The sequence below is a fragment of the Tympanuchus pallidicinctus genome, unplaced genomic scaffold, assembly GCF_026119805.1.
Source record: "Tympanuchus pallidicinctus isolate F22 unplaced genomic scaffold, pur_lepc_1.0 scaffold13, whole genome shotgun sequence".
Taxonomy (NCBI): domain Eukaryota; kingdom Metazoa; phylum Chordata; class Aves; order Galliformes; family Phasianidae; genus Tympanuchus; species Tympanuchus pallidicinctus.
This window is the reverse complement of record NW_026294648.1, coordinates 14,295,064-14,312,946: the sequence shown is the minus strand read 5'-3', so window position 1 is coordinate 14,312,946 and position 17,883 is coordinate 14,295,064. Positions and strand designations below refer to the sequence as shown.

Genomic DNA, 17,883 nt, shown 5'->3' with positions numbered 1-17,883 from the left:
TAAGCATCTCAAAGCGTTTCCACTCAGAACTCCTTGGATTTTTTTTTATTTTTTATTTTTTCCTGCTTGTTGAAGAAGAAAATGGATTTGGAAAAGAAAAAAAAAGAAATGACAAACACATACTAAATGACTTAAAAATGAACTGAACTGACAGCGTATTCTTTAATCAAACCCAAAATTTGTGTTTTCAAAATGGAGCTTGCATTTTTACTCACATACATGCTAACAGTGACAGTATATATAAGCAGAGAAACCTCTCTTCAGGAAAATGAAGATACTGTTTTTTAAATGGCAAATTAACAAAACAAAGCTCTGCCATAGCTTACATTGGTGGCTGTTAAAACTGAAGACAAGTAAGTGAGATGAATACAGTGCTCTGTGTTTGATATGGAGGATCCAGAATTCAGGGGGAGTTCAGAAAATGTTCAGTTTATCATTACCCCAGGTGTCTCCTTCCTGCTGTGTAAGGGCAGAGTTAGGGTGAAGCAACGTGAAACGTTTCTAGCCATCTATTCCATGGCTGTAGAACCCCTGTGTGCTTCAGGCTGAAGTTTGGTATTTATGGGCACTGTCTGAAGCCAATTTAAATCTGAATGATGAATTCGAAATACTCTTACTATTTTCAAAAAGAATGACAACCCATTATAAATACCTTTTTCACCCCGATAACACCCAAGTGGTCATGTTTAATTAAAAGAAAATTTGCAGCCTGACAGCATTTAATAGAGATCCTAAATTCTGGGAGTGGGGGTGTCAGGAGCATATCCATCATGGTTTTATGGTTTTTCATCAGTAGAAGTAGCTCAAACCTTCCAAACAGGAAAGTGTACATGGATGCATGTCCTGTGTTGGAGAAGGCATGGCCAAAGGTAATTCTGTGCTCTAGGGATGAAGAACCAATTTTTGGTGAAATCAGACTGCTCAATCAGTCAGACAGCTGTACATCCCTGGTACACATGGACACATGCACCCCTCAAACCAGCCTGCAAGCATAAAACCAATGGAAATAGCTTTCTCATCACTAAAACAAAATCTTCTAATTCTCTGATAGTCTTAGCAAACAAAGCATAGACTTTCACTAAGGGAAATGTTCTGTTACAGATTCCTCATTTCTTCTATCGACTGCTTGAATTTTTCTGTGGGAGAAAGTATTCCATCTGACTCAGTGATGCTCCCATAGAGAGCCCACTTCTGCAGCTCAGCCCCCAAAAAGCAGCACCTGATCTCCCTGTGGGCAGGAGAGTGCAACTGAAAGCTCTGTATCCAAGCAGAACCTAGAGATCTCTTTTGAAAGATGCTTTTTTTAACAGTGCATTTCAGAGTAGGGCTTTCAGGTACTTTCAACACGAGGGTACAAAAATGGGCTCTGCTGCAAATAGTGCTGCCCGCAGATGAACTGAGCACAAGCCAAAGCTTAGGACAGTCAGGAAGATGGGGCTCACAGCCACAAGGAACAGAGATTGGTTTTAGTGAGCGATTCCTGGCTGCGCTGTGTTTGGCAAAGTGAGCAGAGACAGGATGCTGGGGAACTCGCTGCGGCGGGTGCTCAGCTGCTCTCCTCCGCAGCTGAACGTGTTTTCCTGCCATAAACGTACAGGCTCTATTTTGAGGAGAGGCAAGCACACTCGGAAGCTGGTGTGTATGTTGGTGGGATTGGCAGCTGACTGCCGGAAGTTGCAAACAGGGCCGTGGGGGAGTGCTGCTGCCTCTGCACCACGGCCGCGCTGCACCCTGCTCTGCAAACACCCCCTGCCATGGACAACGGGCATGAGATGCTATTGCATTTCTGGTTGACCCCCGAGGCTGGAAAAAATGCCATGGAAAAACAGTTTGCTATGACAATCAGTTTGCATTAGCTCAGAACAATGCAGTTATTTGCATCCTCATTTTTCCCCATTATGTTCGCTCTGTGTAAAATAAGGACATAATATCAATCGTAATGAAAAACTTGGAGATGCCCAAGGGAGATATGATCTTTGCTATAGCTGTTGCGTGGTACATGCTGACAGAGAATTAGAGCTGTAAAATAAAGATGCAGCGGCCACAGCTGGATTTATTAATGTATACAGTGCTGTGAGGTCTGCGCCGTCGCTGTCTCAGCCACCTGGCCTTCCATATGCTGTCCACAAGGCATTGTTTCCTATATTTCCTTATTATATAAGTCCTCAAATCTCTGTGTCATGCCAAAATTGGGGAATAAATTCCATCTTGATTTAAAACCTTGCCCTATTTAACACGTTTAATGAGGCAGAATCTGGTTCTCAGCCAGGAAATCCTTTCCATGAGGCACTTCCTCAAATTACACGGACTCCTGGCTTAAAATGAGGTCTGGCGAGCTCCACAGTTCCTCACCCCAATGGCTCACTTCCTGCCTGCACTGTGCTCCAAAACCTGAGCTTTCTTTTAAACTCCTCACAGTCATGGATGCAAACTTGTTTTGGTGAAGGACTGCAGAGATTGCAATAATTGCTCCCAAGTCAGAGCCAAAGGGCATCTTCAGGCAAACTTCCCACCAGCTCTGGGTAGCAAATGATGAAGAAGGAAGATCCCAGGGCCCAGGCTGCTGTCAGGAGCCCAAAAAAGAGGATGCAAGCTCTCCTGATCCCTGCAATGAACAGGGAAAGCAAATGCTGACATTTAATAAGGAGATCAGGTAGCTACCATTCTAGTTTGCTCTATGAGCCCCAGCATTATGCAATTGCTTTGTTGGCAACAGTTGAATCTGAGGATATTCCCCTTATTAAGGGGAGTTTTAATTATCTCACTGCAATGCAAAGCAAATGGTCTTAGAGCAAATGGTTGGTGGAAGTGGCAAAAGGGACGAGCTACAACATCCCTTGGGGTGTAAAGGAGGACAGAAGAGAGCAGAGAAGGGTTCTTCCTGAACAGGGAAGACCCTGCAGTGCACAGATATGGGGCAAAGGGGAGAGATATCTCCAGAAATTGGAGGAAAGGATTTTAGTGGGCCTGATCCACCCAGTATTCACATGAGCGAGGCTTTGGCGGAAGGCCATTATATAGGCTCTGTTTCTTAACATTGATCTCTTTCTCTTGATAATATCATTAACAAAAATATTGCTATTAAAGTAAATTCAGTACCATGGGAGTTTCAGGTCTATACATTTATCTTACATAAACGAGGAATATATATGGAACTATTTTTTTTACGACAAAACCCTCCTGTGTTCTGACCACAGATATATCACTATCATTTCTGACCTACTTTCATTAAATTTAAGCACCAACGTCCAGCAACCAGGAGTTTATATGGTTTGCTTTATAATCTGTCAAGTCATGGTAAATGTAAGGACACAGTGGAAACAAAAATATCTTAGAAATAGATGTGTTGACACAAATGTCAAAAGCACAGGTAGACTCAAAATTTATCTTACTTAGAGTGTCAGAATCCTCATGAGAGGAGTTCCAAGTGAAGCATTTAAATGAAACAATTCCTTCAAAATTAATATGCAGTTTCAGATATCTTCTCTGGTACATTAAAAGTTGATGGCAGTATTATGCAGTAATGGAGAAAATAAGGTTTTCCTACTTCTTCTGCTTTTTAGTTTTTGGGGTTTTTTTTTGGGTAATTAACAGAATTACTCTGAAAACCCAAACCAATCTGCATTGATCTGTCATGATTTTCAATCATTAGATCACTCTCTTGAAGGAAGAGCAACAGTTATGTTCCATAAGTGCTGCTCTTAGAGGAGATGTCGTGCTTGCATGGACAACTCAGCAACAGGGCAGCATCCAACCAGCACTGCTCCGCTCCAGCCTTTGTGCCATCTTCCTCACTGCCATCAGCACTTCTCCTAAGCACTTTCAGAACAATAACTTAGTTTTAGCTAAATGATACAGGTGTCAGAAACATCTGCGTATTTTATGAGCACGCACCAAATCCATATTCTGGTCATCATGTGTTGTTTTCTGTTAACTCTCAAAATTGTTAGATAAATAGAAATCCACAAATCGCTTTTTTTTCTCCACCCGCAGAAACGCTGGTTGAAATATAACGGTGTAAATAAGTTTAGAAAGGGGGTTAAAAAAAAGTAATAATAATAATAATAATAATAGGGAAAGGTGAACTTTGAAATGATGATGAAGTCTCATTACATGAGATAACGCAGCTCTGTTTGAATGAGCCCCAGTTTCAGAGTGGAGATAGAGTCATTCTATTTCAGGCGTTCTGAGTAGGCGAGCAAATTTTCCCTGTTGAAAAAAAAAATCTAATAAAATCCAAAGGACAGCAATGAACTTCTCTAGATTACCATGGAGATAACATTTTCTTTGTTTGTCATATGTGTCATCATTACTTTTCTCTAGTTCGTTATCCCTATAAGTGATTTGTATTTGCATCTCTTTCAGACCCAGTTAGTCTGAAGGAGCTCCGTGCTGTGCACACAGTGTTAATGCTGCTGCCACTCAGTCACTGTGGGACAACAATCTCTGATGGACCTACATGGGAAGAATGAGACACCACAATTCACAAACACACCATTTATTCTCGTGCCACTTACTATAACTACTGTCCTCCTCTTTTGTTCCATCAATTGTTCCATCTGCTTGCAACTGCAAGTGGTATCCTTGCCTGCTGTATAGCTTTGTAACTATACCTTTAAGCTGAGGCTCTGTAAAAAAACAATAGTGAGATTAATGTGGGAAATCCTGATGTGCCATTCCGAGCGAGCAGGATGCTAAACACAAATCTCCTGGTTTCTTCTCAATGCTGAGATATGAGAAAAGATCCAAGGCAGAAGCAGGGCAACCAGATTTGCAACACTTTTCGCGTAGGGTGAGATCAAATCAATATCTATAAAATCAATTGCCAAAATGATTAAATGCCACTTTCTATTGTAACGAAGGTACAACATTAAAATCTGCTTCCAGACTACAAATTCCAGCGGCGTGCTGCTTGACCTCAGGAGCTCAGCCCTATCTCATTTAAGATTAGAAGCGAGCTGGCAACGAATGCATTCTGCTTTTTAAAAAGGTGTGATTTCTTAAAAGGAGAGGGAAAAGAGGACTACTAAGATAGCACTGATGGGAGCTGTAGTGACAGCTGAGAGCCTAAATATATAGCAGCAAACATTTACCACAGGAATTGCTGCAGCTCTAATAAACAAACCCCCATTCTGTGCTCCTCCAAAGAGTGCAGAGCATCTGAAGAGATAAACTACTCAATGAACATATGGGGAATGGAGAGGGGAAACCTGAAATCCACCAAAGTGTGGAACTGCAAAATAAATATTACTATCAGGGTTAAGGTAATTATCTCATCAGCTAGGAGAAGATCAAAACAACACATACTTTGGAAAGATTTTTTTTTCTTTCTTTCTTTTCCCCCCCTCCCCCCCCCCACACACTTTTCATAACCATCCTCATATTCACATTTCAAAAGTGAAATATCTCAAATGCTTTCAGATCATTCCAGACCAACCTGGCATTTGCTGTCAAGTCTGCCATTTAAAATATCTAGGTAATGCACCAGGAGTAATTGGAAAAAAAAAAAAAGGTCTACTTCCACTGAATCCCAACGACATCTGCATTGTAGTCATTTCACACAAGTCTGCTTGTCAGGAGGTGATGCATTCTCTGCAGCTCGCTTCACAACAACTTACTTAATAAACCCATTGGGGAGATGACATGTGTCATTTCCAACTTCTAGTGTCTGGGTAAGAGTCCTTGTGTTTGTAATCAAAGATATTAGGGAGCTATCAGCCAGTTCCTTCACGTTAGGAGGAGCTGAAGGCAAAAGCTTATGACAGTTTGCGTTACTTTCCATTAGAGACTTTAAGAACCATACATTTGTTAAGGCTGGGAAAGATCACTAAGATCATCCAGTACAACCATCAACCCATCCCCACCGTGCCCACTGTCATAAGGGTACTGACAGATGCACAATCCTTGTTCACCAATCCATCTGACAAAAAATCAACCAAGCACTGCTTTGGCATTTTAGCCATCCCAAACCCAGTGCGGCTTGCAAACTATGAGCAAGGCAGCCCTTGGGTGGCAGCTTGGAAAGGCAGACAGGTTCAGTGGCTAACAGCACCACTGTTTCAGCACAGCAAAGCGATCACAACATTACTGGAGGGTTTTGCTCCTCCCACATACAAAAACCCACTCAGATAAGGGACCAAGCTTTAATGCCTGATCTTTAGCACCTCTGACACAGAGGGAATTGCATTTGCAGGCAGCTGCATGTATGAAATTCCTAGAAAGGAACAGGGCACTGAAGCAGAACTCTGGAAGGTACCAGCAAAAGCAAAAAGCCTCTTCTGCAATCAGCAAGTAAAGCAAGGCACTGGCATTCTGCAAAGCAGGAGGACAAAAACAGATCTCTAGTGCTAAGTTATTTACTGTACAGCCGAAGGAGGTGCTAACGTCTCCCCCACAAATAAATCACGTGTGTTTGTATATGTGTATGAGTAAAACAGCGAGATTGCTGAATTACCAGTACATGGATGCACACAGGTGTGCAGGTGAGGCAATGGTGTGCAATATCTTAATAAATCGGATGAACATGAAAAGGGAGAGGACTGGCATGGGGTACCATGTCTACCAGATCTTACAAGCCAAGACAGCAATACCTGCACACCCATTTTACCAGCCCTGAAACATTCCCTCTACTGATGCACAGCCCAGTACACACCAAACCAACCAGCCCCCCAAACACATAACCCTTGCCAACCTGGTCGCCTTCTTCGCCTTTTCTTGGAGCCAAAGAGTTTGACTCTGGAAAACACATTCAACTTGTTCTTGTCGCAGCTTCCCTTGCTCTTGCTGGGGCTGTTGACACACTTACAGGCATTGGACTTCTCCCGCTCCCTGGCTTGTCTCTTCTGGCGGATCAGGGAGCTGGCGATGGCTGCGGCCATGGCCGCCACGGCCCCGGTGCCACTGGCAGGTCAGGCACACGGGGTCTGCTGGCCGGCCACAGGTGCCAGAGCCAGCATGCTGCTCGGCTGTCCCCAACGTTGGGGCAGCCACCACCCAGCGCCCACCGGCTCAGAGCCCGGGAGGCGCCGGATGGATGCGCGCACCGCAGCCCCGCGTCAGGATGCAACAGTTTAGGTCAAAATGGTTTTGTTGGCTGGGATTTTCCCCTTTTGATTTTCTGATGTTTCTTTTCTTTCTTTTTATTTTTTTTTTATTTTTTTTTTTATTTTTTTTTTATTTCTCCTAACTTCTGGCAGAGGAAAGTTTGCAGGCAGAAGTGAGTGTTTCTACGGAGATCAAACAGACGACTTCCAAGGCATCCCTCCAAGCTGCTCCAGATGCACTGTTGACACGCAGGAACGGCACATCGACTTGGCGCAAGATCATCGCATCTCTCCTAGCCCCAATTTCTCCAGTTAACTTTTCTCCTCACCCATCCCCTCCCCATTCAAATCCCAGCAAACACCTGTTAGACTCCAGCAGGGTTTGTCCTGTTGTAGAGCTTTTTTCTGAATGCTTTTTCCTTCTCTCACTTAAAGAAGAGATCTGAAGCAAGCAAGCTGCGACAGAGCCACAGGGAGGAGGTGCCAGAGCTCGGAGCCTCGGCTGCCTGCTGCCGAACGCCTTGGGAAGCTTCTCCTCTCCTTACAGGTGCAGCTGTCGGCGCATCCTTCCCTCCGCGGGCACGTTCGGTTTTCGCATCGCAACACTTGTGACCAGGCTGCAAACAGGCACGTTCCCCTGGCACTCCCGTGCCGGCAGCTCGGCGCAGATGCTGCAGCAGCCGTAGTCCTCCAGCAGCGGATGCACGCACTCGCGTACTCCCCACGAGCCGTGCGTTGGGTGCAGAAATGAGGAGACGCAGCGAGCCCCTTATCACCTCCTCTTCCTCCTCCTTTCCTCCTCCTCCTCTTCTCGCCGGCTCTTTGTGCCCAGAGGTGCGGAGCTGCGGGTGCCGGCACAAGGCGGCTGCTGTTCCTGGATGTCCCCGAGGGCTGTGGGTACCTGGCGGTGGCACTGCCGCTTCCCGGGGAGGAGCAGACACCCAAACAAACGTGACCGCGGTGAGCAAATAGATGGCATCAGGTTTTCCGGAGGGGAGCGGAGACACCTGGGCCAGCGCGGAGAGGTGGCTACCCACAACTACAACCCACCCCTTCCCGCATCAAGCCACCCCTCTTCCTCACTGATTTATTGAAGGCGATTTGCTTCTCTCCCCCCTCGCACCTCCTCCTCCCCGCTCCAGTCCTCCAGCAGACAGACACTCAGAGAGGCGATTCTCCCGCCGCTGCAGTGTTCTCCCTCGTCCTTTTGTCCCCGTCACGGTGCTACCGTGTCCCCCCCGGGGGCTGCGGCACAATGAGAGGACGTGCAGGGAGCAGGAGCAAAGCCGGGTGTCACACCTGGGCACCCACCGTGGTTACTGACCTGCAGAGCAGGCACCGGATCCCGCACGTATCCACACCCCAAGACATAGGAAGCAGGAGATCCTGGGGTCTCTTTGTGACACCCCCCTCCTTGCTTTTCAGCAAGCTTTTAACAGCTGGAGCCTAAAATAAAGGCAATTCAGGCTAGAAAAAAAACGGAGATTTGCACTCCCGAGGACAAGCAGCTCTTGAAAGAATTTATCCCTGAGGCAGAAGGGATCTGCAGCCCCTTGCAGGCCAAAGCAGGCTGGAATGTCCCTGCAGCAGGGGGCTGAGGGCTGATCCTTGCAGGAGCTGAGCTCTGTGGGGCCAAAGTGGCACATGGCTTCAGCCATCTGAGCCCAGAGCTGCCCTGTGTGCCCTGTCACAAACCTATGGAGCAGGGGGGCTATGGAGCAGGGACCAATGCAGGTGGGCTGGTGTGACAACATGGGATTTTGGGTGTGATTTCAGACCCAGGCACACACTGCAAGACACCTGCCCCTTCCTCCTCTCCTCCATACACCTTTGGCAAAACCACATGCTCTTCCCTCCTTCCCCAGACACATACATTGCAGGCACAGGCAGCCACAGCAGAAACCATGCCACCACATAATAAACATCGCTCTCAATGTCTCTGGAAACATTACAGTCCTTCCTTGGACTAGAAACTGCTCATGATGGGATCTGTTTCCTCCAACTGAAAACTCCTGCACAATGAAACATGCTGCTCTGCCAGGCCTTAATAACAGGGATACCTATAATGTGGAAGTTTGAACACAATGTTGGACTGAAGGTATTGGGTACCATTACAGCTTGAGACCTTCATTGCTGATGCAGTATATTGGATGTGGCAGCCCAATATCTCTGTCCTCAATCCCACTCTTCTGCACAAATCACATGTATGTGCACTGACAGACCTGTACAGGTATTCTTGTCCTTATATATGAGGCACTCTACAGCATTCACACATTGATATTAAACACTTCTAATTTCATTTTGATAAATAGTAGGATAAGAATAACTGCAATTCATGAGTTCCACCACTACCCTCATCTGCCAATCTACAGAAGACATATGAAACCCCACCCAAGGGGCAGCCAGCTGGATATTATCAGTAATAATTTCTCCCAACCAGCTCACCAACAACGCGCTGTGAGTTTTGCCATCAGTCACAAGTGAGACTTGTTTTTTTTTTTCTGAGACTCACCCATTACTTCATAAATATTCTGAGTTTGGAAAACAGTGTTTGATCTTCAGATCAAAGTGAAGCTGCTTCACTGTGATCTGTCCTATAGGTCAGACGACATTTCTTTTCACAACAAATAACCAGAACTCAGAATTTGTCTAACCTTGACAATCCTGAGGAAAAAAAACAGTATTTAGGATATCTTCCTGACAGCATTCCAGTGTGCATGCTTAAAATCCATCAAGAAAACTCATTTGCACAAATGTTCCTTGACAGATAACTAAAGAGAGGAATAAAAATAGCATATATGCATAATCAGATTTAAGTTTCAAAAAAACAGTCCTTCAGGGTTGGTCTTTTTTTTTTTCATGATCATCCTCTTCATCTATCGGTACTCCTACAAACTTGTCTTCATTTACTATAAATGGCACATGAAAATGAGGACCTTGTTGGGAAAACGACTTTGGTACAGGAGCAGTCTTTGGACTACTTCAGTTTTACAGATCCCAAAAAAACGGAACAGCTTTATTCTCTTTAAACAGCGAGGGCTGATCACTCCCCACCATGCTAAAAAGGTAAAATGAAATAACTTTCCAAGCAATGTTTTGAATGTAGAAGGCGACCAGGCACCTCTTGAACATATGCTCTCATTCTTGGATTGTGATTGTTGTAATTGGGTAGACTTACTGCTAAATGTAAACCATCAGCCCCATTTCAATCAAGAATGAAGCACCTCTTCAGAAATGAGCATAGGACAGACCTGTTACTGCCACAGACAGGAGCTGTGCTGGATCTGACTCAGCAGCAATCATGCTGTTTGAAAGTAGACAACGACTTCACCTGCTTTTAAATTATACTTTAAATCCCAAGCACCTGTTGATTTGATCCTGATTATTATTTCCACAACTATTAAATTAACAATTAAAAGTACCTGAGCCCTCAGTTGCCTGCACCGGGTACTAATGGCAGCAGGTTGGTCCCATGAGCCCCATGGCTTTACAACATAGGATGTGGTTTTCTATCGCATGCGTGACTCAATGAGGGACCTGAGCCCTCTGTGCCCTGCAAAAGCATAATTGATTCTCACGACAAGTTCCTACATAGCACCAGTACCTCAGGTCCATATATCCCATATAGCATGTTCAGTGACTTCTTCTTCCCCCAGATTTATAGTTGGTCCCCTACAGAAAGGTAGATTCTGGCCAAAACAAATTCTGCATGAAAATTGAGAACAAGATTAATCACAAGGCAGCTCCACACCTCATCCACCCAGCAAAAACACCAGCTCAGTCCCTGGTATTTACAAAACTGAAATTGCTTTGGTGTGACAAAACCGTGGGATGTTAGGGGTCCCTCCTCAGGCTCTTCTCTTCCTGCTCAGGTAATGTCACAGCTGTTATGAGCATGTAGAGTCACATTGCTCCAGGAGTTAGGCCTGGGGACAATTTCCGCTGCCTACATTCCAAACGAGTGGAGATTTATTTTCTGAGAAGTGCCACCAGCATTGCTTTTCTCCCTTTTCAGGCCGTGATAAACAAGACTTCACCCAGCCGGGTATGACACAGCAGCACTGAGGCCCCCAGTGATTTTTTCCTCTTCTAAGTAAACAGAATTACTATTCACCAGGAAGCAGAGCTGTTCAGACCCAAGCTGTGCATCACTTAGCTCCTCCGTGAAACATCCCATGGAAATGACTCAGCCTTTCCCTGCAGCCAGCTCGGCGGCTGGACACAGGCACTGCAGGACGGCGAAAGGCTCGGGCTCTGTCAGGGGCTGAGCATGGTTTGCTGCCCATTTTGCTGCCCATGAAGGCTCTGTCTTTCCCAGCAACACACGTGAGCTAAATTGAGAGTCATTTAGAGGTTTATTTTAAGTGCAAGGTGGAAGGAGGTGTTAGTGGAGGAGCTGGGCTTTCAGGCAGCCCCAAACCAAGAGCTCAAACCGGATGATATTTCAGTCCTCAGATCAACTGGGCTTCCTTATTATTAATGAATAGCAAAGTTTAGCTTTAATAATTAGCTGCAAATCTTTATGAGAGCTGCATTACTGTAAGCAGATGTATTTTTTATGTGGCCAAGAGGTATAGCAGCATTGGCATTCCTGTGTGTGCCTGTGCCATGGTTCTTTGCAAAAGTGTACGTTGCATCCCTGCCAGTAACAGGAATAATCAAAATAACTTCCTGTGACACAGCATAGACGTGCCAGTTGGACTGATATAGAAGAGCTCACACCTGAGTGTGGAAGCACAGACCTTTCTCTTCTATAGCCTGTGGGATTAGGCTGCTGGTTGGTTTTCATCTTCATGGGGTACAAAATCATGAATCCCAGCAGCAGAAGAGGCTCCAGCACAACACAGATCTGTGGTGCACAGGACTGGATGTGCTCAAACTGGCCCCCATCCAGCAGAGCAGAGACGCGTGTCCCTGTTTTCAACATGAGTCATCTCACTAAAACTACTAAGATATTTAAGAAATAATTACGTGCCTGCTGCATGAAGAAAGGTTCTCATATCCTTATCCTGTTCTCTTATCAGATCTTTTTGCCAGGATGAGATCCACCAGAGAATCTGGGCTGCTTTTCTGAGCTAAATGCTGAGAATAGCCATAAACCTCTGATCAAGAACATCAGTTTCCTCCCAGGTCTTCAGAGAAAATATTCATAGGAGAAATCCCAGTTCTACCCCCTCCCAACTGTGAATTCTGATTCTCCTGCTGCACTGTCTCAGCCAAAACTGGATTTGATCTGACCACATCCCCAGTGGAGCAGGCATTTTTGGAAAAGGAGGGCATTGTTTGAAGCTAGAAAATGGAAATATTTTTTCTTAGGTTAATCCATATTCAGTCATCCCAAAATGTCAACCACAAAAGATCGCCTATCCGGTGCATAAAAGATCAGTGCCAATCAGCTGGGAAAGGTCAGAGAACAAACAGAAGAGATCAGCTCCCACAGCTCTGCGTGCTCCCAAATTGGGAACACGTTATTCTGATGTCTCTGGGGGCCCAATGTGAGCCAGCAACTTGCAGCAGCAGCTGACCAACTTCTCTCTGCCCACTGCAATGCCACAGCAAATGTATTCAAGAGTCTTCCACATCAGTATGCACAGAAATATCTGTTCATTCACCCCTCAGTGACGACAATTGAAAGCATCAATGTAAATGACAGGATACCATCCCTCAAATATTTACATCTCAGCATGGGACACATGGGAAGTGTGGGCTATATGCCACTAGCAAACCAAACATAAGGCCAATTTACACATGAGAAAAGACTGCAAATAGTCCTTCACAGACCTAGAACAAGTTGCCCAGAGATTGTCACATTAATCAAATGGATCTTTTTTTGTCTCTTCATAGATCTGATGGTTCATCCTCTGTCAAGAGCTTGACAACAACAGACTCATCAGGTCTCCGCTGAGTTGAAGACCCTGAGAGTTTTCCTCCTCCAATGTGTCTAAGCATTTCCACCAGCTTCTCACAACCATGATCCTTATTTTGCTCACAAGCAGTTCTGCCCTACTAACTTTGTCTAACTGCTGAGTCCAATTCCCTGCAATCATGTGATGGATGCCAAGCTTGCTGCTTCTTGTTGCTTTGTTAATGATCCAAGACCAATCTGCTTTTTTAACAATGAAATCAAATTACCTGGACTAGGGTCAAAAGGGCCTGACAATGGGTTTCTGTGACTTTTACCTGACTGCTGAGATCATGCATTACAAGTGACAATGTGAAGAACTGATCACAAAAAGAAGGGATTTGAGCAAGGACTGCCATGTATTGGACACAGGCAAGAGCTGGAGTTAGACCCTTCACTCGGTTTCTGCTTCTGCAACTGTGCAGGTAGAGCCTTGCTCTGTTTGCAGTCATGGAACTGGAACCAGTTTACCTGAGCAAAAGAGCTGGTCTCAGTTTCACTAACCAGAAAGAAGGTATGCCCTTGGGCATGAGGTGAAGAGTCAAGAGCTAGAAATTCTGCCTTCTGTTTCTGTTGTAATGATTATATGAATATTGATATAACAAGACATATCTCATCACTAGACTTATCTAAGCTCAACTGACCTGGGCTGTCAAGACAAGAAAGAAGAGAGAAAGGCAACTCCAGATTGAAGCTTATCCCCATAAAAAATCTGTATTAACAGCTGCATGAAGGAAAACTACCCCTGCCTCACTCAGCTACACCTGTGAGGGAATTCAGTCTGTAATTTACCTTATGCATTATAAATAGTTATTACTATCATCAACAATAAATAAATACTTAATAAAGATCCATGTAGCTCAATGTCTTTCTTCCAGCAATGCTCGGTAATACATGAATATAAAAACAGTCCAAGCACTCACGCAGTCACACTTCCCACACACACCTTCCAGCAATTGGCCTCATGGCAACTTCAGGCCTAGCAGGAGCCTCTGCTTCCATGAGCAAAGTAAAAGTGATATCTACAAATCATGTAGAGAATTTGAGGTGAAAAATGCAATGTATCATAAATAAACAACAGGAAAATCATTAGCACATATTAGATTAGATGCACTCTTCGTGCAAGCAATACTCTCAAGAAACATAGGCTAGCAAAACAGGAATGAAATTCACCAGCCAGCATTTGCCATATTAGATTTCAATAGGTCTGGAAATCAGAAAAATTGCGTGTGCATGTTCTGCATAAGCAAATTAGAAGAAATTCAGAGAAGTTGGTTCAGAAGAGCAGGCTGAGAGTAGAGCATCTGCTGCTGCTCCCGGTATTGGCATTAGGTGTCTGGGTACATTACTGGGAACTCAGAATTCATCAGAAAGCAAGGGAAGATTTTGTTGCTATGCAGACAACCAGTGCTCAGAAATCAGAGGAACAGATATGAGAAACTGCCCCAGCTGACCTCTGCTATTCCTCACTTAAACCCAGCTGAGCTACAACAGGGATGTACTTGCTTGTGCAGAGACTGGATAACTGTCCAACTTATGGCTGCATTTCTGACTAAACCCACCAAGAATGCAAGAATTAAGCTGCAGAAGTAGGCACAAGCATAGTACCAGGACTTTAATTAAATTCCCAGTTCACACATATGGCCTTAGTAACTCCACAATCATACTGCTAAATCATGCTGAGCTAAACTCACAGAAGAGACACATCATACTCAGTAGGCGACGATATATCATTAGAATTTCTGTCCTCTCCCCTGAACTCTCTTCTCTTTATCATTCTCATTTTCTATCTCTTCCTGCCAGAATCTTCTTTTCTCGTTTCACTAGAAGTTACAACATGCTTTTAATGAGCAGTAGACAGACAAAAAACACCAGTATCTTGATCTACTTATTCTTTAGCTGAGGTCAACTTAATGTTGTTTATGACCAAACAAACTCTGTTTCATCTAAAATGCAACATCCCAAGACTGGGAAAGAAAAGACAAACAGCAGGATTAGATCATAAGGCACAGAACTAACCCAGATGGTTTTTAAGAACTTCCTTGGGCTGACCTTTTAATCTTATTGTTTGTCCAACCAAACTCAGCCAGTTCCATGGAACTGAATTGAAGGAAGACCTCCTTGTATTTTCTTGTATGCACAGTTAACAAGAGCATGAAGAAGCTAATTACAATTGCACTTATTACAGCTGGACAGGTAAAACGCAACAGAATTCAAAACAGACTGCAGAACTCTGTGCAGCCTGCTGGGATCCCTATGCTGCTCCCTCATGTGACTGAGGCAAGAGATACAGCTTCCCAGAGGCTATTGGTATTTGCATTTCCTTCTCTTATAGTAACTGGAATTGGATGGCTCAAGCCTCTGCAAATATGGCTTCTACATTCATACTATGGACGTGTAAACATATGCTTTTTTTTTTCCTTCTGCCTTTCTTCCTTCTGGCTTGCAAATACCAGCCAAGATGTTTCAACAGCAATGAGATGTACAAACAGCAGGGAATCAGAGTAGAGCTGTTAACACTGAGAGAAACTTCCACTTCCTTCAGCACTTTCTTTTTTTACAGTTCTGTAGTATACGAAAGATCTTACTCAGTGATTATATTTTTAAACCGTCACTGCCATACATTTTTACCCACTTAAAAAGTTCCGATGCAAAGGCTTTTTCAAGATGCTTTCAGTGAAATATAGTTTCCTGCACAGGAAGCATGCTGCAGAACATTAATTTGGAAACAGTTACAAACCAAACAGAACAAATTTCCATTGCTTTCGCTTGAAGAACCAAGCATACAGAAGTACTGCTAAAACCAGAAACAAGAGGGACACCTAGAGCTAGTTCTTGTAATTGCCCTAACAAGGTCATTCACTTTCTTTTCCAGTTTTTGTTTCTGGTCACTGGTGATATTTAATTACAACCACGCATGCGGTGCCTACGGCTGTAATTAACAGCAAAATTGAAAGCGCGGCGTTCAACCAACCGGGCAGAGCTGTTGCGATTTGGCATTTCGCACTGTGCTTTTCTATTTCATAGGATCTCAGCTCGACCTTTCCCACCATCAGGTGCAGATATGAGACCGGGGGCTGTCAGTCACCCGGCTCGGCCCGCGGCTGCCATGTGGAGCCGAGACGGAGACGGATCGGCGGGCGCTGTCCGTGGTGCTGAACCCGCGGAGGTGGGTTAACCCACGAGTCCTGGGCCTCTGCGCAGTTTGCTGACCAACCGCCCACGTTTGCCATCGGTCAGCATTTCTTTTGTGTACTGTGGTGGCACAATGCAATCCCGAAATCTAACCTTTTGCTAAATATTTGTGTTTTAGTTCTGCTTCATCTTTAACTGCCAATTCACGCTACAAAAAGACAAACAAAACAAAACAAAAAAAACCACCAAACAGTTTTACAAAAGCACAAGGCATTCAGCAGTTAATATTTCGGATCATGTATTAGGTGAATATATTTGGTAACTGCATTTATAACTTGCCAAAATCACAGAATCATAGAATTGCTTGGGTTTGTGAGGGACCTTAACAAATTCCAATATTTACAATATCTATTTCAAGAAAAAACAAACAAACAAACATGGATGCCATGTACAATGTCAAAAAAATTGCTTACTAATCATATTGAGTAATTTGTAATAAAGAATGATATATGTCCTAAAAATACAGCTAATATCCAACTCTCTGTACACAGTGCCTATCAGATTATTGCTTGATATTGCGGTGTTTTCAAGAGTCCTTACATATTTCTTTTCTAGCTTTAGGGCGTTGGTTCGTAATCCGATCATTTCACATACAAAATGCACAGAAAACATTTTCTCATTACAAAAGAAAAAATAAATTACACCATCATAACTGCCTTTTTTTTCTTCCCTAAAATCTTTGCAAAAGAATAGAGAAAAACTAATGTTTTTGTATTAAAATGTTTTCAGGTTATCTACACTATAACAAGATTATCTTCAGTTAATGTTAGTCACAATACTCTCCTGAAAGGCAATTAGAACGGAACTGGAATATTCTTGTCTTTTTCTTTAAAGCAGGTCTTATATCACGAGCACAAAATAAACTAAATACATTGAACCAATGCTTAAAAGGCCATAAAGTCAAGCAGTGAGATATCTGAAATACATTGTTCAAACAAGACAAATTTGTCAGTTCAGCAATATATTCAGTGTATTTACGGTTCCAATAGACAGTAATTAACATTTGTCTTTTCCTTCCTAAATAGTATGAGTTTGAAGTTAATAAGGCAAAATCATGAAGTCAAAGAACGACGGAACTACCATATAATGAGCATTAAGAAATATTAAGTCTTAATTTCTTTACGCAGTTTATCATATTTGCAGAGCATTACTTGCCAGAAATGAACTTCTAGATTTTCCCTCTAAAAACATTGCTTAAATACATCTTACCTGAATACGACTTTCTTAACCCCAAAGCCATGCTGTCTTACAAGCTGCTCCTACCCAGACAATTGCAGTCTACATTTGGAGCAGACACACAGGAGTAGATCAGGGAAAGTTTAAGGCATATTTAAAGTATTCTCTACGGTACTGGCCAGAAACATCAAGCCCATACTCGTGGTATAGAGAGATCATTAATGGGCATTAGTGACAGACCATTATGACTTTCAAAGATCATTAAAGATTCATAATGTAGCTGTATTGTTCTGGCAACATCTAACCATTTCTTGGACATAAACGTACATTTCTCCCACATGATTTCCTTAAACTTATTATTTTTGAGTGTCAAATTTTATTTTCTGCCTCCTAGAATTACAAAGGATGTTTGTAACAGGATACTGTAGCACATTACACCAGCCTGGTGCTTGCTTTAGCTGATACTTTTATTGCAAGGCATTTTGCAATATGAATAGCCGAACAACATTCATGAGGCAGAATATGCACCATACGTTCTTCCTTCTCTAAATAAACTGCACTGCTGAT

The 17,883-nt window shown here is 43.6% G+C and overlaps 1 protein-coding gene across 3 annotated transcripts in view; it reads right to left on the bottom strand.

The window, feature by feature from the left end:
* FGF13 (fibroblast growth factor 13) overlaps positions 1 to 17,883 on the bottom strand; it is a 210,348-nt gene that overhangs the window by 44,802 nt on the left and 147,663 nt on the right. For 2 of the 3 annotated variants that reach the window (XM_052673669.1, XM_052673667.1), the window contains one exon: positions 4,518 to 4,628. In XM_052673669.1, the coding sequence (XP_052529629.1) occupies positions 4,518 to 4,628 (111 nt within the window). Of the gene's footprint in view, positions 1 to 4,517; positions 4,629 to 6,691; positions 8,051 to 17,883 lie in introns of those variants that run through there. The other variant, XM_052673668.1, reaches the window with a different exon arrangement.